We start from the raw sequence: 25,816 nt of genomic DNA on the forward strand, positions 1-25,816 counted from the left end.
TGTCTACAAATCACAGGATGCACATCAGGGCCTCTTGCGTGGAGAGAGAGAGAGAAAAACAGAGTTAACACTTCATCACTGGGAAGATGTTACAATTTGAACAGCTTTTAAGCAAATACGGAGCTAGGGGTCTGTGATTAAATGATAAAATGGGGTGATAATGGGACAAGAGACAAAAGATGGCTACAGAGGAGGTGTGGATGGTTATCGCAGAGGTGGGGGGGCAGGACGAAACATCTGGTAAAGAGGAGGGCTGGCGCGAGAAGGTGGGGAGACCCCAGGGGTCTGGACCAACCCACGAGCCCTGTACTGATAGGGGACCCCCCGCCCCCATGCACCAGCCCACACCCCCTCCACTTCCAGTGGCTCTGGTGCAACCATCCTCCATTACCAGCACCTGCTGTCAGAGAGGTTGGATAACAGGACAGTAAATACTTGGATTTTTTTAAGGGTTGAGTAAGCGCCTCGTTTGTGCTTTAGGCAAGTTGAACACAGGTCACCCAGCTCTCACTCACTCACTCACCTGCATCGTTTGTTGTTTCCGAAACTTTAGTGTCAGCCGTGGCTCAGTGGGTAGCACTCTCTCTTTCTCACCTCTCTAAATCAGTCCGGAGACTCGAGCCCCATAATCCAGGCCGACGCCCCCCAGTGTCAGTACTGAGGGAGCACTGCACTGTCGAGGGGCAGTACTGAGGGAGTACTGCACTGTCAGAGAGACAATACTGAGGGAGCACTGCACTGTTGGAGGGGCAGTACTGAGGCAGTGCTGCACTGTCGGAGGAGCAGTACTGAGGGAGCGCTGCATTGTCGGAGGGGTACTACTGATGGTGCTTGCGTCTGCGCACACTCGGAGGTCGAACTCCAAACACCTTCACCGAAGCATACGAGCATGGGCCTTACACTAAACATCCGTAAGACAAAGGTCCTCTACCAACCTGCCCCCGCCACACAGTGCTGCCCCCCGATTATCAAAATCCACGACAAGGCCTTGGACAACGTGGACCACTTTCCATACCGCGAGAGCCTACTGTCAACAAGGGCAGACGTCGACGACAAAGTCCAACACCGCCTTCAGTGTGCCAGTGCAGCCTTCGGTCGCCTAAGGAAGAGAGTGTTTGAAGACCAGGACCTCAAACCCGGCACTAAGCTCATGGTCTACAGGGCAGCAGTGATACCTGCCCTGCTGTATGCCTCAGAGACATGGACCATGTACAGCAGGCACCTCAAAGCACTGGAGAGGTACCACCAACGCTGCCTCCGCAAGATCCTGCAAATCCATTGGCAGGATAGGCGCACCAACGTCAGTGTTCTTGCTCAGGCCAACATCCCCAGCATCGAAGCTCTGACCACGCTCAATCAGCTCCGATGGACGGGTCACATTGTCCGCATGCCCGATACGAGACTCCCAAAACAAGCGCTCTACTCGGAGCTCCGGCAAGGCAAGAGAGCCCCAGGTGGGCAGAGGAAACGCTTCAAGGACACCCTCAAAGCCTCCTTGAAAAAGTGTAACATCCCCACCGACACCTGGGAATCCCTGGCCCAAGACCACACAAAGTGGAGGAGAAGCATCCGGGAAGGCGCCGAACACCTCGAGTCTCTTCGCCGGGAGCAAGCGGAAGCCAAGCGCAGGCAGCGCGAGGAGCGCACGTCAACCCAAGCACCCCACCCACCCGCCCCTTCAACCACCGTCTGCCCCACCTGTGACAGAGACTGTAGGTCCCGCATTGGACTAATCAGTCACCTGCGAGCTCATTTTTAATGTGGAAGCAAGTCATCCTTGGTTCCGAGGGACTGCCTAAGAAGAAGAGACTACTGAGGGAGTGCTGCACTGTTGGAGGTGCCGACTGTCCCCTCAGGTGGATGTAAAAGATCCCACGGCCACTATTGGAAGAAGAGGAGGGGAGTTCTCCCTGTTGTCCTGGGGCCAATATTTATCCCTCAATTAACATCACTAAAAAACAGATTATCTAGTCATTATCACATTGCTGTTTGTGGGAGCTTGTTGTGCACAAATTAGCTGCCACATTTCCTACATTACAACAGTAACTACGCTTCAAAAGTTCTTAATAGACTGTAAATGCTTTGGGACGTCCCAAGGTCATGAAATGCGCTGTATAAATGCAAAATCTTTCTTTCTTTTCTTTCTAACAAGTGCCAAAGAGGGCAAGTTTAATTACTTATTGCTACTGTAAAAATGGTCATGTTATAAGCTGTCAGATGAATCTATTCAGTGCATGAAAAAATATACAAAATTATTTCAATTTTTGTTTAAAATAACAATTTACCTTAGACTGGTGTACCAATGTACTATGCTATGGAATAATAGGAAACAATGGGTTCAGATCCAAGAGGCAAGTCCTTCATTTTGGTCCAGTAATTAAAGAGTAATAATTAGTAGAAACTATGTGGGTTTTTTACAGTGTGGAAGGAAATGTAATAAAAATGGCAGGCGAGTCAACCCAGCTTACTCTCGAGCTTCTTTTGTCAGCTGGTTGTAGAGCTTGTATTGGCTGAAACCTTAGAGCAAGTCACCAACTCACCTTCTGAGACATGTAATGGAACCTAACGGAAGGGGAAAGTAAATAACGTAAAATAGGGAGGGATGACATATACAAGTAAAATTTACCTTACAAATGTGATGTCAATTTCAGTGTGGTCAAGTCTGTTTTGAAACTTAGACTTGCAATCTGATTAAAGGATTAAACATGGAAGCATTTCTCAACAAGCTTAACTGAGTCTTTGATGTATATTATTTTTTTAAAGTTACTTACCAAACTACAATAACATTTAATTAGATAACATCCATGCTAATATTTAACTCTTCATCTAGGCTTCAAAGCTGTGCTATTTCTTATTAGTGTACAAACACACGTGTTTGTTTAAATACCTTTGTCTTCTATATTAATTGCAGCTTTACCCTGTTTAGAATAGATGGGCTAATGCCACCTTTAAAATAGCATATTGAAGACTTGTGCAAAAATGCATAAGCATTTGCATGCTAATATTGCATAATTTAAAGTCCTTCATCATGTTAACAAGAATCTGTCTACCCACACAGGTGTCCAGACACACGTAAACAATCAACTACCTTTATAGGAGGCTCGGTTAGAAATAAACAAAACCACAAACAGTTTATTTCTTCTGCAGCCTGCAGTGATGGAATAAATGGAAGTGAAGAGCTCTGTCCATGGTAAAATTAACCCCTGGAAAGAATACTTGATGATTATGGTAGGAGCAGTTGGTTGCACCCTTGCCTCGGAGTCAGAAGATTGTGGGTTCAAGCCCACTTCAGGATTTTAGCATAAGGTGATACTCCTGTGCAGTATCAAAGGAGTTTTGCGTTGTTCGAGGTGCCATCCTTCAGTTGAGATGTTAAACTGAGACCCATCTGCCAGTTCAGGTGGACTTTAAAGAACTCATGGGACTATTAAAAGAAGGGAGTTCTTCTGTTCTCGCCAGAATTTCTCACTCAACTAATACTAACTGGTCGTTCGTGGGAACTTTCTCTGCGCAAAATGAGTACTGCATTAGCCTACAAAACAGTCCCTGCACCTCAAAATAATTTGTTGTGTGAAGTGCTTTGAGATGTATCTGAGAGATGTAATAAGGTGCTTTATAAATGCAAATCATTCTTTCTCATAGGGGGTTGTAATAGTGCGATAGCAAAATACTGCAGATGCTGGAAATCCGAAATAACAACAGAAAATGCTGGAAAAACTCAGCAGGCCAGGCAACATCCGTGGAGAGAAATTAGAGTCGACGTTTCGGGTCAAAACCCTTTTTCAAAACTGGAAAGGAAATGAAATAGATCGAAGGCAGGGCTGCGATAGAACAAAAAGAAGTAAAGAGACATTAAGAGGTATTCAAAACCAGACGAGATGGTAATAGGACAAGTGGAGACAAAAGACAGCTCAGATTAGGTGTGAAGTGCACTGGCAGGGTGAGAGACAGCTGCCATGTGGGAGAGAGAGAAAAAAGGAAAGGGGGGGGGAGGGAAAACCCAAAACAAAGGGGTGGAAAAAATATATAAGTAAAAATGTAATAGGGGTTGTAAGTGTGGTTTGGCTGTATTTCTGCTGTCGTGAATCTTATTTACAACCGCTTCTATGTACAAATTACCATCGTGACATAAACCATTTTAGTAGTAGCTGCAGTAATAAATACGTTAGCTGAACTAACAATCAATAAATGGAAATACAGCATTATACTGTTTTTGTCTTGATTTTCTAAAATGGTAATGAAAAAACAAAATGTTCAGTCTTAGAATAAAATGAATCAAATAAGTCTTTATATTAAACTTACTGTATACAATTTTTATATTAGACCATGGCTTTGGAACTTCCATCAGTATTCTGACTATGGCTAGTTCAAATATTACAGTCTTTCCGGAACCAGTCGGGGAACAAATCACAAAGTTCTTCGCTGTATAAAGAAGCTAAAAAGAATCCATAAACTTTTAGACCTAGTTAATAAAATGGCTGATGACAAGAATCAATTTGACTTGCACAATATAGTTCGCAAGCTCAATATTTTGTTTTTACATGTGCCAATTTGAGCAGCTTATTCCCATTGTTGGCACATTTTTCTCCCTAACTAATAAAGTAGCTTGGTGCACAAGCACTATATTCTAGTACATCGTGCCACAGGATGGTACGGCACACAGTTGGGCCCCACAATTAATTTTTTCCGAATTCTATTTTGCAGATAATCTATATTCAGATTTCAACAAAATAAAGAGCATACAACAGAGGAAAAATTGGAATGCCTTTAAAGGAATAATAATAATAAAGGATAAATGCATACCAGTGAATCAGAAATCTCAGACTAAATAAGCATAACCTTAAATGGATAAATAAATAAATTAAAAGTGAAATAAAGAAGAAAATTGCCCTCTACAAATCTTGCAGGGAGAAAGGGGAAGGGGTTCACTTGGATGAATATAGAAAGATACCGAAACATGTTTAAAGAGTGGGTTTTCATAGTAAAAACAATGTTGGTCAGTACAGGATGTGTCCATTACTGGAAACAGTTCTCAATCACAGTGGTTCACACAATCTCCCTGCTTGTGTATCTACTCTCTCCCTGACACCCTCCTTATCATAGAATCATACAGCATAGAACAAGGCCATTCAGCCCATTGTGCCTGTGCCAGCTCTTTGAAAGAGCTATCCAATTAATTCCACTCCCCTGCTCTTTCCCCATATGCCTGCAAATTTGTCCTTTTTAAGTACTTTTCCTTTTTCTTCTCTTTCTCATCCTCTTCCTAGTTCCTCAGCAGGCCATTCCTTATTGGATGGCAAAATTGTACAGCATGAAGCAGACAGTTTTGGAGACTTTGGCTTGACTGTAAAATAGTAAAACTGAAGTCAATGGGAATTAGGGGGAAAACTCTCCAGTGGCTAGTCATACAACAACAACTTGTATTTATATAGCGCCTTTAATGTCGTAAAATGTCCCAAGGTGCTTCACAGGAGTATTAAAAGACAAAAAATTTGACACCGAGCCACATAAGGAGAAATTAGGGCAGGTGGCCAAAAGTTTGATCAAAGAGGTAGGTTTTAAGGAGCATCTTAAAGGAGGAAAGAGAGGTAACGAGGCCGAGGGGTTTAGGCAGGGAATTCCAGAGCTTAGGGGCTAGGCAGCTGAAGGCACAGCCACCAATGGTTGAGCGATTTATAATCAGGGATGCTCAAGAGAGCAGAATTAGAGGAGCGCAGATATCTCAGGGGGTTGTGGGGCTGAAGGAGATTACAGAGACAGGGAGGGGTGAGGCCATGGAAGGATTTGAAAACAAGGATGAGAATTTTGAAATCGAGGCATTACTTAACTGGGAGCCAATGTAGGTCAGCAAGCACAGGGGTGATGGGTGAATGGGACTTGGTGTGAGTTAGGACACTGGCAACCGTGTTTTGGATGACCTAAAGTTTGCATAGGGTGGAATGTGGGAGGCCAGCCAGGAGTGCGTTGGAATAGTCATGTCTAGAGGTAACAAAGGCATGGATGAGGGTTTCAGCAGCAGATGAGCTGAGGCAAGGGCGGAGACAGGCGATGTTACGGAGGTGGAAGTAGGCGGTCTTTGTTATGCTGTGGATATGTGGTCGGAAGCTCATTTTAGGGTCAAATATGATACCAAGGTTGCGAACAGTGTGGTTCAGCCTCAGACAGATGTTAGGGAGAAGGATGGAGTTACTGACTAGGGAACAGAGTTCGTGGCGGGGACCGGAAACAATGGAGAAAATTTCTGCTCATCCAGAACTGGAGGTCGGACAAGCAGTCTGACAATTTAGAGACCGTGGAGGGGTTGAGAGAAGTAGTAGTGAGGTAGAGCTGGGTGTCGTCAGCATACATGTGGAAACTGACGCTGTGTTTTCGGATGATACCTAGCACAAAGGAAGATGGTTGTGGTTGTAGAATTCCAATCATCTCAGCCTTCGGACATCACTGCAGGAGTTCCTCAGGGCAGCGTCATTAGCCCAACTATCTTCAGCGGCTTGATCAATGACCTTCCTCCATCATAAGCTGAGAAGTGGGCCTGTTCGCTGATAATTGCAGTGTTCAGCTAAATTCACAATTCCTGAGATAATGAAGCAGACCATGACCGCATGTAGCAAGACCGGGACAACATGCAGGCTTGGGATGATAAGCAGCCAAAACCCCCACCATCAACATCTTGGGGGTTGCCATTGACCAGAAACTTAACTGGACCAGCTACATAAATGCTGTGGCTACTACAAGCGGTCAGAGGCTGGGTATTCTGTGGTGAGTGGCTCACCTCCTGATTCCCCAAAGCCACTCCACCACCTACAAAGCACAAGTCAGGAGTGTGATGGAATACTCTCCACTTGCCTGGATGGGTCCAGCTGCAGCAACACTCAAGAAGCTCGACACCATCCAGGACAAAGCATTCCGTTTGATCGGCAGCCCATCCACCCCTTTAAACATCCACTCACTCCATCAACGCTGCGTCATGGCTGCAGTGTGTACCATCCACAGGATGCACTGCAGCAACTCGCCAAAGCTTCTTCAACAACAATTCCCAAACCCGCGACCTCCACCACCTAGAAGGACAAGGGCAGCTAGTGGATGAGAACACCATCATCTCCAAGTTCCCCTCGAAGTCACACACCATCCTGATTTGGACATATATTGCCGATCCTTCATTGTTGCTAGGTCAAAATCCTGGAACTCTCTACCTAACAGCACCATGGGAGTATCTTCACCACACGGACTACAATGGTTCAAGAAGAAGGCTCACCATTACCTTCTCAAGGGTAACTAATGCTGGTCTTGCTAGCGACACTCATATCTCGAGAATGAATTTTAAAAACTTGGCCCATGGAATTAATTCCTGTAATATGTTTTCTTTCCCATCTCGGCATGTATAATCTGATTTTCATAATCCTGTTATTTTTCCTTCTACCACCTTACTTGCTACATCCTTGCTAACATTTCTTTGTATTAGTACAGTGTTTTTGGCATCTTACATAACAACTATTTTGTTTCATGTCCATATATGTTTTGCGCTGCACCACTTTGACTCTATCTGTGACTTCCTGTTATGTTTGCTGTCTGCTTTATATTGCTGGGAATTATCCTCAGCCATCCAGTCTTAAAGCCATTCTATAACAGTGGTAATCAGTGCCTCCAAGGCCTGGGTTGTAAAAATGGGCTGTTTGAATTTGCTGTTGATCCATTTCTCACAAACACTGCACACTCCACAGCTAGATTAACAAACTTTTCAACATTTATACCAGTAAAGTGATTTGTTAGCTGCTTGAGAAGTGTTAAAAGATTAATACGTAGGAGTGTCGTAATTGATGGCTTTTTTCATTCCCGTTAATGAAATAGCTTTCTCGGGAATCTCATGTTTCTAAATTATGTGTTTTTGCAACATTGTTAGCAAGTTGTTAAATTTTGAAAAGCATCATTCTGTCCTACACCCACTTAGCTATTAGTGTTACTCTTACTTTTGTGCTTCTCCCACATATATACACATATACATTTTCTAACAAGCCTTTAATTTGAAGAAAGGCAGCATTATTAGACAATGAATTACAGTACATACATCGTCTAATGCTTTGGACTGTATGTAGTTGAAATAAGGAAATTCTTTGAAAACATTTCTGAATTGTGCAGCTTTGTACAAGCTTGTTAAGGACCAAATCAATACCATTTCAATTACAGCATTTAGCAACTAGTATGTCATTAAAAAGTGTAATAATTAAATAGAAAGTTTAACTATGCGCACTCTCTGTTCTAGTCTCAACATATCCAGTTTTCTACAGCAAGTAACCATTTTAAAAATAGAATAATGTTATAGCATGTGCAGCTCTTGCCATCTAGTGGCAAGGCTTTCCTCAAGAAACAGGAAAGCTTGTATGGTGCATTACCATTATGGGGCCCTGCTATAGCTCTAGTTTTTAAGACTATTCTAAGTCATCTTGTGATCTTTTCATGTATTTTTTGGAATGGCTCCACGCAGGAGTCTTTTCACCTTATTACAATGTACATACTGCTTGGCTTCTTACAGCTGTTATGCATGTTTTGCTTCAAAAAATTATTCTAAAACCAAAGAAAAGAATGATAAGCCTAGTTATTTCTGTTTTGAGCCAAAGAATACAATAGCTTAGTTTTAACAAATTAATCACTTTCATTTGATTATTAACAACTAGCTGAAAGGATACGAATTTCAGTAACAGCCCTCAGAGTTCCTGAACTCCTGCCTGTTGCATCTATAAGAAAATTACAAATCTATAATGAATCAAGAAAAACTGGATAGTATTTCAGTTGTTATTTTGTTGCAAGTTATTTTTGCACAAATGCATTCATTTTTTTGTCCAATTTGCTTCTTCCTTTTTCTTTAATTTCTTTTCCTGAGGGGGTTGGCTCATCCGGAGGTATATTTGCTGAAGGCCTTTGGTAATTTACCATGCGGCTATTCTTTTTGTTTAAGTTTTACAGTGTGCGTTGATGAACTATTCACAGCTGAGTCCAATATTATACTCAGCCAATATCTATACAGAATTATTTTCTAACAGGGGTTTCTGCAAAATGATCAGGAGCAGGAATTAAGACGCTACATAAATGCAAATTCATTCTTTTCTTAATTCTTTCAACTCACATTTACTAAAGTGCATAGATCATGAGCTATGTCATAAACCAAGAGCTGGAATAGGCAGTGCGTAGCTACCAAACTACATTTTCTTATCTTATAATTCTTGTATATGCACATAACTAGGAAGATCAGAGCACAGAAATAATAGAATGTGTACCAGTTGTAGAAAAAACATGATTGCTGATATTTGTCAATCGTTGTTATAGAATACTTTACTAACCTTTATGAACCAACATTTTGTGTTGTTTAAGTGTGAACATTTTTTTTGGATATTTTCAGAATGAGTTAGCTGTTCATGCAACACCTCCACCTCAAACAATTCCCTGTCCTCTCACTAGGCAGTTTAGTCTCCCCCCAACCACTTGGTGTTAGCTTCAAACTGCCCTGGCACCTGGTATCTGTCTCAAACCCCTCCCTCTCCATCAACTAGCTAAAAGCACATTTCCTTCAGTTCCTACCTCACACCATCACTGATGCTATTTCCTCTTAGTCTTGCTCTTTCAATGTCAGGAAGCCGACTTATCCTGGCATTATCACTTTCATTGGTGCTGAGGATGCTGAGAAGGAATTACTCCCATAGCACATCCTGCTGGTGCAACAGCAAGATTAAACAAAAATAGCTGGAGTGATATGCGAAAAGGCAGGAAAAACTGGGGTTTCAAAATTGCATACAGCACTTTTCAGGCTGCATGGAAACAAAAAATAAAGGGAAATGGGGTGGGAAGGCTTATCACCGAATCCCATGGAACTATTTCCTCCTTCCCGCCTAGCAGGAATTGTAGATACCTGCCCTCCCCACCACCGCGACCATTCCACCAGGTTCAATGACTGTAGGTGCTGGGCACAGGAAACCAGCCAATTTCTCCACTTTCTGCCTACTACTGTCCCTGGGGACGACCAGGAGAAAAAGGGTTGTATACCCTGGGGCACAGACAGCAAGCCTGCTAGTGCCAATGTTGGAGGGAGAAGGCTTAGTAGTGAGCACTTTTTCCTTTTTGGCCTCTAGAGGACCAAAAGCCTAATAAGAACCTCTTCTCCAGATGTGTCAAAGAAACTTTGAGGTGCTTCTGCCCTTATAATGACCCCTCATCCTCTGTGAGGCAGTACAATGGGTGTGCCATTGTAATATTGTTGAATTTTGTTGGGGAGCACCAGGAATCCCACCCTGCGGAGGAAACTAGTTAACTTCAGTGAAACTGGGATCACGATGGGACTAGGATGGTGGGCAGAATCCTGCAAGAGGGAAATCCAGCCCTGGACTCATTAGCCTTGAAAGCAGGAAAATGAATGCGGACTAAATGAGGTTTAAAAGATATTAAAATAAATAGAAATGGTTAATTCAGCTATTTCAAGTTGAACGATGAAGGACTGACAGGACTTTTCAACCTCCAAAACCAGCCATAATTTTCTCCTGACATTGCATCATTCATTACTGGTGCCTTCACTATAGAGTAAAAATACTTAATTGGAGGAAGGCCAATTTCAGTGGGATGAGAACGGATCTGGCCCGGGTAAATTGGAATCAAAGACTGGCAGGCAAAGCTGTAATGGAACAATGGGTTGCCTTTAAAGAGGAAATAGTTCGGAAAGGTAGGGCAACAAAAGTCAGAACTCCCTGGATGACCAAAGAGATAGAGAGTAAGATGAAGCAGAAAAAGAGCACATATGACAGATGTCAGGTTGAGAATACATCTGAGAATCAGGCTAAATATAGAAAGTTCAGAGAAGAAGTGGAAAAGAAAATAAGAGGGGCAAAGAGAGGGTATGAGAATAGAATGGCAGCTAACATAAAAGATAATCTAAAAGTCTTCTCTATGCATATAAATAGTAAACAGGCAGCAAGAGGAGGTGCAGGGCGGATTAGGGACCAAAAAGGAGACCTACGCATGGATGCAGAGGGTATGGCTGAGGTACTAAATAAGTACTTTGTATCTGTCTTCACCAAGGAACAGGATGCTGCCATAGGCATAGTAAAGGAAGTAGAGGAGATACTGGATGGGATAAGAATTGATAAAGATGAGGTACTAGAAAGGTTGACTGTACTTAAAAGTAGATAAGTTACCAGGACCAGATGGAATGCATTCTAGGATGCTGAGGGAAGTGAAGGAAGAAATCGTAGAGGTACTGGCCATAATCTTCCAATCCTCCTTAGAAACGGGGGTGGTGCCAGAGGACTGGAGAATTGCAAATGTTACACCCTTGTTCAAAATAGGGTGTAAATATAAACCCAGCAACTATGGGCCGGTCAGTTTAACCTCAGTAGTGGGGAAGCTTTTAGAAACAATAATCAGGGACAAAATTAACAGTCACTTGCACAAGTATGGATTAATTAAGCAAGCCAGCGCAGATTTGTTAAAGGCAAATCGTGTTTAACCAACTCGATTGAGTTTTTTAATGAGGTAACAGAGAGGGTTGATGAGGGCAATGTGGTTGACGTGGTGTACGTAGATTTCCAAAAGGCTTTCGACAAAGTGCCACATAATAGGCTTGCCAGCAAAGTTGAAGCCCATGGAATAAAAGGGACAGTGGCAGCATGGAAACAAAATTGGCTAAGTGACAGGAAACAGAGAGTAGTGGTGAATGGTTGTTTTTCGGACTGGAGGAAGATATACATTGGTGCTCCCCTGGGGTCGGTACGAGTACCACTGCTTTTCTTGATATATTAATGACTTGGATGTGGGTGTGCATGGCACAATTTCAAAATCTGCAGGTGACACAAAACTTGGAAGTATAGTGAACAGTGAGGAGGATAGTGATAGACTTCAAGAGGACATAGACAGGCTGGTGGAATGGGCGGACATGTGGCAGATTAAATTTAATGCAGAAAAGTGTGAAGTGATACATTTTGGTAGAAAGAATGAGGAGAGCAAATATAAAATAAAGGGTACAATTCTAAAGTGGGTGCATGAACAGAGAGACCTGGGGGTATATGTGCACAAATCCTTGAAGCTGGCAGGGCAGGGTGAGAAAACAGTTAAAAAAGCTTATGGGATCCTGGGCTTCAGGAATAGAGGTATAGAGTGCAAAAGTGTGGAAATTATGATAAACCTGTATAAAACACCGGTTCGGCCTCAACTGGAGTATTGTGTCCAATTCTGGGCATCGCACTTTAGGAAGGATGTGAAGACCTTAGAGAGGGTACAGAAAAGATTTACGAGAATGATTCCAGGGATGAGGGGCTTCAGTTACGTGGATGGACTGGAGAAGCTGGGGTTGTTCTCCTTAGAGCAGAGAAGATTGAGAGGAGATTTGACAGAGGTGTTCAATATCATGAGGGGTCTGGACAGAGTAGAGAGAGATAAACTGTTCCCATTGGCGGAAGGGTCAAGAACCAGAGGACACAGATTTAAGGTGATTGGCAAAAGAACCAAAGTCGACATAAGAAAAAACTTTTTTACTCAGCGAGTGGTTAGGATCTGGAATGCACTGCTTGAAAGGGTGGTGGAGGCAGACTCGAGCACGGCTTTCAAAAAGGAGTTGGATAAGTAACTGAAGAAAAAAATTTGCAGGGCTACGGGGAAAGGGCGAGGGAGTGGGACTAGCTGAGGTGCTCTTGCAGAGAGCCGGCACGGGCTCGACGGGCCGAATGGCCTTCTTCCGTGCTGTAACCATTCTATGATTCTATAAGTCACAAAGGGTGAAAAATTTGGCCAATTATATCTGCTATAATAATATTGCTTACCTTTTACATTAAGCGATTGTGGCATCATGGGAAGTACATGTGCTTTTTTCAGAAACTGAGCATCAATCTGATGCTTCTGTTTGGTATGGTCTGTTAAACCATACTCACTGTGCTTTTCAGCAAAATTTCTAAAATCATATTCTTCATCATGTAACAGGGAGTTCTCAAGAAAAGGTGGGCAGTTAACAATTGTTGGATGATTTGCTGCTTTGGTTGGCATCGGCATTTTAAATAATCTATAAGAAAAGAGAGAAGTACATTTAAAAGTGTCAAATATTTCAGATCTTAGAAAACATTATTTTGATTTAGCTAATGAATACAATGAGGTTATTTATCAAACTTTTAAAAATAGCAGTAAAACAATTTCAAGTATTTTTTCTGGTTTTAGATGTGTAGATAAAAAGATCAATGGTGAAAGCTTCGGTTTAGTACTTTGAAGAAAAATCTATTTACCTGGGGCCGGAGATAGAGAGGGGAGTAGAGGGTGGTGGAAAGTATGATTTACGGACGGGAAACCCGGAAGTGTGGATTTCCCGCATATTCTGCAGAAATTAACCACAGGACGTCTTTTAAATTTTTTTCAACAGGTTTCCCGCCTGACAGCCAGCCAGATTGACAGATGGAGAGCGGATGTCAGGTAAGTCTGACATCACGGGGGGTGGGTGGTCGGACGTCGCGGTGGGGGGGAGGGGGGTAGATGAGGTTCAGTTGATCGTGGGGGGGTCAGACACTGCGTGGAGGGTCAGACAGCGTGGAGGGTGAATCAGACATCACGGAGGGCGGTGGGAGGTTAGTCGGTCGATCGCGTGGAGGTAAGCTTTTTGGGCCTGGGGGAAACACTCCTGCTCCATCTAGCCCACAAGCAGTGCAATAAATGTACTTACCTCAAGTAGATAACTGGACCAGGACACAAAGATGTAACTTGGTCCCCATTTTCAAATCATACATTCTGTCCTTATTTTTATGTTCCATTATAAACTCCTATGTCAACATTTATAATGGAAACTGTCTTTGTAAACTCATCGAGTTGTAATTATACCCTACTGCCAGTGGTGGTGTTGCGACACCTCCACATTGGGGGGGAGGGGGTGCGGAGATGGAACAGTGTAATTACCATGTTTACATAAGCAGTTTCCATTATGAATGTGGCCCTGCTCCGCCTGCAAGAGTACAAATGCGAGGAACCAGAATCCAAGGCCAGAGACAGGGTCATTTGCCCTGGAACCTGCAGGGCACACAACGGAGACTGCCCTGGCTCGAGCCGATCGCTCTTGTAAGGCAGTGTAGAGTCCTTCAGAGGTCCAACAGGGCCGAAGAAAAAATATTTGTTTTCACTCTGAGGAAGATAATTGATCCACTCTGGTATTTACTCTAGTGAAGGAATGGAGCTTTTGAAGCCCTCAAAGGGACTTATACCAGGTTTCAACATGAGTGAATTACGCTGAGGCCCTCCAAGGGTGCAAAGTGAGAAATTTTACAGGGAATCTCAGAAACTTCCCCTAACACACACCCTTGATGTGGGGGGCAGGTGGAAGATCTGCCCACAACCCACGTCAATTGAAATGTAATGATCTAGTCCAAATGAAGTGGACTCCCAAGTCCTCCATGGTGTAAATGGAACTTATGGCCTCTCCTTTTCAGGGCCAAGAGAAATGAGCCTTGTTTTAAATTTATTTTCCTGATTTATTTCCTTCCCATTGAAAACTCCTTGATGGAATACAGTTTTGTGGATCTCAAATGCCCTCAGGGACCTCACTCAAGTGGCCATTATACATCTGTAAGCTTTTTTTTTCGTTCATGGGATGTGAGCGTCACTGGCAAGGCCAGCACTTATTGCCCATCCCTAGTTGCCCTTCAAAAGGTGGTGGTGAGCCGCCTTCTTGAACCGCTGCAGTCCGTGTGGTGAAGGTACTCCCACAGTGCTGTTATGGAGGGAGTTCCAGGATTTTGACCCATTATCTGAGGAAGGACATACTTGCCTTAGAGGCGGTGCAATGAAGGTTCACTAGATTGATCCCTGGGATGAGAGGGTTGTCCTGTGAGGAGTGATTGAGTAGATTGGGCCTATACTCTCTGGAGTTTAGAAGGATGAGAAGTGATCTCATTGAAACATATAAGATTCTGAGTAGGGAAGTCTTGCTACAACTGCACAGGGCATTGGTGAGACCATACCTAGAGTACTGCGTACAGTTTTGGTCTCCTTATTTAAGGAGGGATATTCTTGCATTGGAGGCAGTTCAGAGAAGGTTCACTAGGTTGATTCCCGGGATGAAGGGGTTGTCTTATGAGGAAAGGTTGAGCCTATACTCACTGGAGTTTAGAAGAATGAGAGGTGATCTTATTAAAACATATGAGGAGGAGAAATTCGGTATCGCCCCGTTTGGAGCGCAATTATCGGCCGGGCGCAAAGTTTAGCGCCTGCCGCTAATTATCACCTCCAACCGCAAACTTGGCTTCTATCGCCCCTGGAGGGGATTGGAGCGCTAAATCAGGCGCTACACACCTCTCTTAAGGTGCTAACGCTGACGAGCGAGGCGCTACCTCAGAGCGCTGGCGAAGCTCATGTGATGTCAGTCAGCAATGGAACACAGACACACTGGCGCCAGCCAGTTCTTAAAGGGGAGGGTCGATCTTGCTCTCCATCCACACCCTGCTCATTGCAGCCTTGAATCTCGGCCTGGAGAGACCTGTACATTAAATCAGCTGGAAAGAACAATGGAGAGGCCCAGGGAAAGAACTCAGAGTGCAGCCCCCATAGTCTCTTCTAAATTGATGCAAGGAAGGTCAAATCAAAATGAACCTGCAAAGTGCAGCTCAGTACCCAAAACTCCTTCACACAGCGTTGAATCTCTCCAGAAGTCTCCCTCTCTCTCAGAATGCGTGGTGCAAAAATGTCGCCAACAAAAAAAGGTAGGAAGCGGTCGCCTTTAAATAGTGCTCCCCCAGTCTCTTCCCGGCTGCAAAACGCTCCCCTCTACCTGTCGTTGCTAGCAGCAGGTGGAAAGGTAGAGGGCACCACTCAATATCCGGTCAGGGGCGCTACCGGGGCGTTGCATGCTCGACTGGCGTCTGGTCAATTTCGCGAGCGGCGCAAACATTGCTGCGCCCGAGCGCTAGTTGCTTTGTGCCCCATTAGCACCCTTTTAGGGCCCTCTTAGGGCGCTAATGGGAGGCGCAGAGCAACCAAATTTTTCCCCCCATAAGATTCTGAGGGGGCTTGACAGCGTAGATGCTGAGAGGCTGATTCCACTCGTGGAGGAATCTAGAACTAGGGGTCATAGTTTCAGAATAAGGGGTCACCCATTTAAGATGGAGAGGAGGAATTTCTTCTCTCAGAGAGTTGTGAATCTCTGGAATTCTCTACCCCAGAGAGCTGTGGAGGCAGATTCAATGAATATCTTCAAGGTGGAGATAGACAGATTTTTGAACTACAGGGAAGTCAAGGGTTATGGTGAACAGGCAGAAAAGTGGAATGAGGCCAAGATCAGATCAACCATGATCTTATTGAAGGGCGGAGCAGGCTCGAGGGGCCGAATGGCCTACTCCTGCTCCTATTTCCTATGTTCTTATGAGGGGGATTGGCAGGGTAGATGCTGAGAGGTTGTTTCCCCTGGCTGGAGAGTCTAGAACTAGAGGGCATAGTCTCAGGATAAGGGGTTGGCCATTTAACACTGGGATGAGGAGGAATTTCTTTATTCAGAGAGTTTTGAATCTTGGCATTCTCTACCCCAAAGGGCTGTGGATGCTGAGTCACTGAGTATATTCAAGGCTGAGAGAGATAGATTTTTGGACTCTAGGGGAATCAAGGGATATGGGGATCGGGCAGGAAAGTGGAGTTGAGGCCGAAGATCAGCCATGATCTTATTGAAGGGCGGAGCAGGCTCGAAGGGCCATACAGCCTACTCCTGCTCCTAATTCTTACGTTCTTATATTACACCCCCACCCCAAATTTTATGTCAATGGAAAGTAAAAATAAGGCGGGATGTAAAACGGTCAGCCACTCCGATCTCGTCAGTTGGGTCAAGTTAAAATTACCCCCCCACCCCCGTCTCTTAATCATCACCATGACTGATTGAATTGCTTATTTGGGCTTTCCCTCAAAACTAAGCTTGCTTGTAAGAAGTCAGGTCTGTACTGACGCACACTTCCTAATCAAAAACTCTTTCCTTTGGAAATTTGATTCCAGAGTGGTACAATCATTGTCAGATCTTGCTGCAGAAAAACACAGGGAGCTCTGCATAATACAAAATGAAGAAGATTACCTTTTTCTGAACAAAGAGTTAGCACTTTCATCCTTCTCCTCAGGGTTATGATGTGAAGTACTAAGACAATTCAAATTATCAAATGTCTCTTCATGCTGATGTCTGCTGTGACCTTTACTGTTGTCATTTAACAGGATGGTTGAAGGAATAGAACTGTCACTTCTGAACCTAAACTGAGATTGATCTTTTAGGGAGTTATTTAACCCTATTTCAAATGTTTTACGTTTGATTGGGGTATGCATATATTGGCAATCAAAAACCATTTGTGACTGGCATTCATTTTCAGTTTTCTTCTTTAAAGGTGGCACAAATTTCTTCTGTGACTGATTGATGCCTGCAAAAATAAAGCATAAAGTAAAACACACCGTCTGATAGGACAATCAGTAAATCAGGATCAAAAAGATTTCACTGAGTAAAAAAATAGAAAATGTTCTTAGTAAAATTAGTAGAATAATATCATTTAAAAAGTTTGATACAATACATCCAGTTTTGGCGCCAGTGCAGTGAATTTTCCATTTAATCAGTATGTAAAGATTAAGCAACAACAAACAAGCATTCGCAGTTAACATATTTTCTCCACACTATTATGATTCAGGTCCAAGCTTCGGTGCTGGCTGATGACTCAAATCTGGGGTTCAACTGATAGTTCTATCAGAAAGCGCAGTGGAAGTAGGGTTCATAATAGCTTTTAAGGGTAATTAAAACATTTAAGGGTTATGGGGAAGAGGGCAGGGGAATGACATTAAGTGGATTGCTCTTTCAGAAAGCCAATGCAGGCATCATGGGCCTAATGGCTTCTTTCTATACTGTAAAATTCTGTGATTCTTTCATTCTATATTTTTTTGATACAGTGGGAATATGATGTTGTGGCAATAATGGAGACCGGGCAGCAGACGCATGGGAACATCACCACCTACAAGTTCCCCTCCAAGCCACACACCATCCTGACTTGGACCTGTATTGCCGTTCCTTCACTGTCGCTGGGCCAAAATCCTGGAACTCCCTCCCTAACAGCATTGTGAGTGTACCTACACCATATGGACTGCAGCGGTTCAAGAAGGTGGCTCACCACCATCTTCTCCAGGGCAATTAGGGATGGGCACTAAATGCAGGCCTAGCCAGCCAGCGGCGCCCACATCCCATCAATGAATAAAATTTTAAAAAGGGCAGGATTGGGTATTAAATATTCCTGGATATAAGGTGTTCCGGAAAGATAGGTGGGGTGGCAATATTGGTTAAGGAAAATGCTAGTGTTGCAGAGAGAGGATGTCCTGGAGGGGTCAAGGACAGAATCTATATGGCTAGAGTTAGGAAATAATAGATGTGCCATTACACTACTAGTTGTATTCTATAGGTAATCAACTAGTGGGAAAAATATGGAGGAGCAAATTTGCAGAGAAATTACTGAGAGATGCAAGAACTATAGAGTAGTGATAATGGGGGACTTCAACTATCTGAATATAGACTGGGATAATAGTGTAAAGGGCAGAGGGGGAAGAATTTCTGAAGTGTGTTCAGGAGAATTTTCTGGATCAGTATGTTTCCGGCCCAACGAGGAAGGAGGCGTTGCTGGATCTGGTTCTGGGGAATGAGGTGGGTCAAGTGGAGCAAGTGTCAGTAGGGGAACATTTAGGGAACAGTAATCATAGTATCATAAGGTTTAGATTAGCTATGGAAAAGGACAGGGAGCAACCTAGAGTAAAAATACTTGATTGGAGGAAGGCCAATTTCAGTGAGATGAGAGCGGATCTGGCCTGGGTAAATTGGAATCAAAGATTGGCAGGCAAAACTGTAATGGAACAATGGGCTGCCTTGAAATAGGAAATAGTTTGGGTACAATCGAGGTACATTCCCACTAGGCGGAAAGGTAGGGCAACTAAAGTCAGAGCTCCCTGGATGATGAAAGAGATAGAGAGTAAGATGAAGCAGAAAAAGAGCGCGTATGACAGATGTCAGGTTGAGAATACATCTGAGAATCAGGCTAAATATAGAAAGTTCAGAGGAGAAGTGAAAAAGAAAATAAGAGGGGCAAAGAGAGGGTATGAAAATAGAATAGCAGCTAACATAAAAGGTAATCCAAAAGTCTTTTATATGCATATAAATAGTAAACGGGCAGTAAGAGAGAGTGCAGGGCTGATTAGGGACCAAAAAGGAGACCTATGCATGGAGGCAGAGGGTATGGCTGAGGTACTAAATGAGTACTTTGCATCTGTCTTCACCAAGGAAGAAGATGATGTCACAGACATAGTGAAGGAGGAGGTAGAGAAGATACTGGATAGGATAAAAATTGATAAAGAGGAGTTACTAGAAAGGCTGGCTGTACTTAAAAGTAGATAAGTCACCAGGACCAGGTGGGATGCATCCAAGGATGCTGAGGGAAGTGAAGGAAGAAATCGTAGAGGTACTGGCCATAATCTTCCAATCCCCCTTAGAAACGGGGGTGGTGCCAGAGGACTAGAGAATTGCAAATGTTACAACCTTGTTCAAAAAAGGGTGTAAAGATAAATCCAGCAACTATGGGCCAGTCAGTTTAGCCTCGGTATTGGGGAAGCTTTTAGAAACAATAATCAGGGACAAAATTAACAGTCACTTGGACAAGTGTGGATTAATTAAGGAAAGCCAGCAGGAATTTGTTAAAAGAAAATCATGTTTAACCAACTTGATTGAGTTTTTTGATGAGGTAACAGAGAGGTTTGATGAGGGCAATGCAGTGGACATGGTGTACATGGATTTCCAAAAGGTGTTCGACAAAGGGCCACTGTGGTAAACCACTGTTTGTATTCCACTGTGTACATGCCTGGACATGCCTCGGCTGACTCCTCCCACAAGTCCTAGTATAAAGGTGACTGCTCCCCAGCCCTTTGTATTTCTGGACCGGTCGACCACTCGAGGCAGACCTTCATTCTTTTGTTAATAAAAGCCTTTAGTTACTCTCTTAACTCTCAGGCCTAGAAATTGAGTTGGCGCCGCGCCAGGGCTTTAGCGCCGGAAATTTAGCGCCGGCGCTAAGTCCCCCTGCGCGCGCCAAAAATTCAGTAGCGCCACGCCCAGACGGCTGCCGGCGCTACTGGAGGGTGTCAGCGCCTCGCAATGGGTGCTGACTGCCGCATTGCGGCGCTAATCCGCCGCTGCGGCACCCGATGCGGTGCGGCAGGCTGGGGAAGTGCAGGCCTCCTCCTTCCGTTAAGGAGGAGCTGCCTGCACCCGACCGCTGGCCGTTGATCTGTGGAGAAAAATGAGCCCGGCACCTCGGAGAAGTGCCGGGTTCGTGGCCCACACGCATCTGTGCCGTGGGGGGGTGTTGGAGGAGTCCGGGGAGGGAGGTGCGGGCAGGCGGCCGCCGGGAAAGCGGCCGGACGCCGCGCGACCTTAATGCGCCGGCGCTAAGACCCGTAGCGAACTTTTGAAAAATCGTTGGTTGCGGCTGCCACGGGCGAGGCGGCCGCAACTCAATTTCGGCGTTCGGGCGCGTTGCCACGGCAACCGGGACGCTGCGCACACCGATGACGTCATCGGTGCCGGCGCAGCGCAACCGGCTAACGCCGATGGCAGCGCCCAAGTGAATTTCTCAATCGGCTGTACTTGCGGCGCTAGGCCCTCTAGCGCCTCAAAATGGGCGCTAACCCCACTCAATTTCTAGGCCTCAGTCTTTTATGAGTAATTGATAGCGCATCAATTTTATTAACAAAATTTTTATAATGGAGAAGATCCTCACACCAGCATGCCTGGACTTAGATCATCGGGAGGCGGACTCATCCACCAAGTTTACTCACTGGCATAAGTGTTTCGAAAAATTCCTGACCGCCTCCGCAGCAATCAAATCGGACGAGGACAAACTGGATGTCCTGACCTCCAAAGTGAACCACCGAGTGTACTCGGTCATCCAAGACGCGACCTCGTACGCGGACGCTATCAAGCTCCTCAAGGACCAGTACATGCGCCCAGTGAACGAAGTGTACGTCAGGCACTTTCTGGGGAGTCGTAAACAACAACCTGGGGAATCGACCGTGGAATACCTTCAGGCACTGTCTGTGCTTGGCCGGGCCTGTGGTTGTAAGGATGTAAAGGCCGCCGTGTACACAGAGGAACTTATCCGGGACGCTTTTGTAGCGGGCCACAGATCCAATTACACCCGACAGCGACTGTTGGAGCAGAGTGACCTCGACCTCAACAAGGCCTCTGAACTCGCACTATCATTGGATGCAGCCTACCGGGGCATGGATGCCTACTCCTCTGCACCGTGGACGCCGCGGGGAATGACAGCCTGGGACACGGTAGGACCGCCTCATAGCGCCGTGCCACCCCAGCCACACCCCAGCAATGGCCCAACTACCGCAGCAGTGTCCCAAGGCCAGACAGCAGTGCCCCAAGGCCAGAAATGCTACTTCTGTGGCCAGGCAAAACACCCCAGAGCGCGCTGCCCGGCGAAAAACGCGATCTGCTCGGGCTGCGGGAAGAAGGGACACTACGCTAACGTCTGCAGGGCCAAAGCCACCCCGAACCCCAGCAGCGCCGCGTGTGGGCCATGCAGGCCGCCATCTTGGGCCTCCCCGGCCATGTGCGAACCACCGGTACAGCAGCCATTTTGGACGCCTCCAGCCACATGGGGATCATGGACGCCGCCATCTTGGACGACAGCCGGAACGCAGCAGGCCCCCAACACCGCCTCATCTGATACCCGCAGCGACACACCGACCCCTACGCTGGCATCCGTTACACTGGACCAAGCGAGACCGCACCAGCTGGCCAGTTCCACAATGGACATTAAGGTAAATGGCCACGATACAATCTGCCTTTTTGACTCTGGGAGCACGGAGAGCTTCATCCACCCCGACACGGTGCGGCGTTGCTCTCTCCCAGTCCTGCCTGCGCACCAGCGGATTTCTATGGCCTCCGAGTCCCAGTCGGCGGACATCGGCGGCTACTGCGTAGTGACACTCGTAGTAGACGGGACCGTGTACGATCATTTTAAACTTCTGGTCCTGCCCGACCTCTGCGCTGCCGTCCTGCTGGGGTTAGATTTTCAGTGCCACCTTAAAAGTGTTACGATGGCGTACGGTGGACCCCTACCCCCACTCACAGTCCGCAGCCAGCTGCTCCCAAATTGCCCGCCGCGCACCAGGTGCAACCTCTCCACACTCAGAGTCACCCCCCCCCCCACTGTTTGCTAACCTCACCCCCGACTGTAAGCCCATCGCCACAAAGAGCAGGCGATACAGTGCCGGGGACAGGGTTTTCATTAAAACCGAAGTGGAGCGGCTCCTGAAGGAAGGGATTATTGAGGGCAGCACCAGCCCCTGGCGAGCCCAGGTTGTGGTCGTTAAGACCGGCGAGAAGCAGCGCCTGGTCATCGACTACAGCCAGACAATAAATCGCTACACCCTGCTGGACGCCTACCCACTCCCCCGCATAGCTGATATGGTCAACCAGATCGCGCAGTACCGCGTCTTCTCGACCATTGACCTGAAATCAGCGTACCACCAGCTCCCTATCCGCCCTGAGGACCGCCAGTATACTGCCTTTGAGGCAAACGGCCGCCTCTACCACTTCCTCAGGGTTCCCTTTGGCGTCACCAACGGGGTCTCCGTCTTCCAAAGGGAGATGGACTGGATGGTAGATCAAAATGCGTTGCAGGCCACTTTCCCATATCTGGACAATGTGACCATCTGCGGCCGTGACTTGCAGGACCATGACGCAAACCTCGAAAAATTCCTCCGCACCGCCCAACTCCTGAACCTGACAGATAACAAGGAGAAGTGCATATTCCGCACAAACCGCCTCGCCATCCTTGGCTGTGTTGTGGAACACGGAGTCATCGGCCCCGACCCCGACCGGATGCGTCCCCTTATGGAACTCCCACTGCCCCACTGCCTCAAGGCCCTGAAGAGGTGCCTAGGGTTTTTCTCCTATTATGCCCAGTGGGTCCCCTACTATGCGGACAAGGCCCATCCGCTGATCAAGTCCACCTCTTTTCCCTAGACGGCAGAGGCCCGCTTAGCCTTCCACCGTATCAAGGAAGACATTGCCAAAGCCACCATGCACGCAGTGGACGAATCCATCCCCTTCCAGGTGGAAAGCGACGCGTCCGACTTTGCCCTGGCCGCTACCCTCAATCAGGCGGGGAGACCCGTGGCCTTCTTTTCATGAACCCTCCAAGGCCCGGAGACCAGACACTCCGCTGTTGAGAAGGAGGCTCAGGCGATTGTGGAGGCTGTGCGTCATTGGAGGCACTACCTGGCCGGAAAACGATTTACCCTGCTCACTGACTAACATTCAGTTGCTTTCATGTTTAACAACAAGCAGAGGGGCAAAATCAAAAATGACAAGATCTTGAGGTGGAGAATCGAACTTTCCACCTACAATTACGAGATCTTGTACCGGCCCGGGAAGCTCAATGAACCCCCGGATGCGCTATCGCGTGGCACCTGCGCCAGCGCGCAGATCGATAGACTGCGGGCCCTCCACAATGACCTCTGCCACCCGGGGGTCACCAGGTTCTTCCACTTCATCAAGGCCCGCAACCTGCCTTACTCTATTGAGGAGGTCAGGACCATGACCAGGAACTGCCAAGTCTGCGCTGAGTGCAAACCGCACTTTTATAGACCAGACAGGGCCCACCTGATAAAAGCCACTCGCCCCTTCGAGCACCTGAGCGTTGATTTTAAAGGGCCTCTCCCCTCCTCCAACCGCAATGTGTACTTCCTCAATATTATTGATGAGTACTCCCATTTCCCGTTCGCCATCCCCTGCCCGGACATGACCAGTGCCACGGTCATTAAATGTCTGAACGACCTCTTCACCCTGTTCGGTTTCCCCAGCTATATCCATAGCGACCGGGGCTCATCGTTTATGAGCGACGAACTCCGTCAGTACCTGCTAACTAGGGGTATTGCCACAAGCAGGACCACCAGTTACAACCCCCGGGGGAACGGACAGGTGGAAAGAGAAAATGCGACAGTTTGGAAAGCCGCCCTGCTAGCCTTAAAGTCTAGGGGCCTTCCAACCTCCCGCTGGCAGGATGTGCTCCCCGATGCGCTCCACTCTATTCGGTCACTGCTCTGCACTGCCACTAACGCCACCCCTCATCAGAAAATGTTTGTCTTCCCAAGGAAGTCCACATCGGGGACATCGCTACCGCCATGGCTGACGTCCCCAGGGCCGGTCCTACTGAGAAGGCACGTGAGGACCCATAAAACGGACCCCCTGGTCGAGAGGGTCGACCTCCTCCACGCCAACCCCCAGTATGCTTACATTGCATACCCGGACGGGCGGGAGGACACAGTCTCCATAAGAGACCTTGCACCCTCGGGGGCCGCAGTAACCCACTACTCACTACCACCCCCCCCCACGATCCGATATCCAGCCCCAGCAGACGGCAGGCCTGGGCCCCGCGACCCGCTCGACATCTACGAGGACGACACGCCTGTGCCACAGCCTACGCAGGACTCGACGCCGGAAGCTCCACTACCCCTGCCGTCGCCACGCCGATCACAGCGGCAGACAAGACCTCCGGAGAGACTCCAATACACTAACTTTTAATACACTTCACCCCGCCGGACTCAATTTTAAACAAGGGGTGAATGTGGTAAACCACTGTTTGTATTCCACTGTGTACATGCCTGGACATGCCTCGGCTGACTCCTCCCACAAGTCCTAGTATAAAGGTGACTGCTCCCCAGCCCTTTGTATTTCTGGACCGGTTGACCACTCGAGGCAGACCTTCATTCTTTTGTTAATAAAAGCCTTTAGTTACTCTCTTAACTCTCAGTCTTTTATGAGTAATTGATAGCGCATCAGCCACATAATAGGCTTGCCAGCAAAGTTGAAGCCCATGGAATAAAAGGGACAGTGACAGCATGGATACGAAAGTGGCTTAGTGACAGGAAACAGAGAGTAGTGGTGAACGGTTATTTTTCGGACTGGAGAAGGTACACAGTGGTGCACCCCAGGGGTCGGTACTAGGACCACTGCTTTTCTTGATATATATTAATGACTTGAATGTGGGTGTACAGGGCACAAATTCAAAATTTGCAGATGGCACAAAACTTGGAAGTATAGTGAACAGTGAGGAGGATAGTGATAGACATTCAAGAGGACATAGACAGGCTGGTGGAATGGGCGGACACGTGGAAGATGAAATTTAACGTAGAAAAGTGCAAAGTGATACAATTTGGTAGAAAGAACGAGGAGAGCAAATATAAAATAAAGGGTACAATTCTAAAGGGGGTGCATGAACAGAGAGACCTGGGGGCATAGGTACACAAATCCTTGAAGGTGGCAGGGCAGGTTGAGAAAGCAGTTAAAAAAGCTTACGGGATGCTGGGCTTCATGACTAGAGGTATAGAGTACAAAAGCTTGGAAATTATGATGAACCTGTATAAAACACCGGTTCGGCCTCAACTGGAGTATTGTGTCCAATTCTGGGCACCGCACTTTAGGAAGCATGTAAAGGTCTTAGAGAGGGTGCAGAAAAGATTTACGAGAATGATTTCAGGGATGAGGGACTTCAGTTACGTGGATAGACTGGAGAAGCTGGGGTTATTCTCCTTAGAGCAGAGAAGATTGAGAGGAGATTTGATAGGGGTGTTCAATATCATGAGGGGTCTGGACAGAGTAGATAGAGGGAAACTGTTCCCACTGGCAGAAGCGTTGAGAACCAGGGGACAAAGAAATAAGGTGATTGGCAAAAGAACCAAAGGTGACTTAAGAAAAAAAAAATTTACGTAGCAAGTAGTTAGGATCTGGAATGCATTCTCT

General features: G+C 46.3%; 1 protein-coding gene across 1 annotated transcript in view; it reads right to left on the minus strand.

Annotated features, from left to right (window-relative positions):
* hfm1 (helicase for meiosis 1) overlaps positions 1-25,816 on the minus strand; it is a 181,819-nt gene that overhangs the window by 138,904 nt on the left and 17,099 nt on the right. Inside the window, exons 3-7 of the mRNA XM_085983383.1 lie at positions 17,060-17,393; positions 12,798-13,033; positions 8,685-8,732; positions 8,066-8,136; positions 4,303-4,435 (exon numbers count right to left, since the gene is read on the minus strand). Coding sequence (XP_085839509.1) covers positions 4,303-4,435; positions 8,066-8,136; positions 8,685-8,732; positions 12,798-13,033; positions 17,060-17,393 — 822 coding nt within the window. The remainder of the gene's footprint in view (positions 1-4,302; positions 4,436-8,065; positions 8,137-8,684; positions 8,733-12,797; positions 13,034-17,059; positions 17,394-25,816) is intronic.

Source organism: Somniosus microcephalus, chromosome 3, assembly GCF_052327205.1.
Source record: "Somniosus microcephalus isolate GS21.2 chromosome 3, FLI_Smic_1.0, whole genome shotgun sequence".
NCBI lineage: Eukaryota > Metazoa > Chordata > Chondrichthyes > Squaliformes > Somniosidae > Somniosus > Somniosus microcephalus.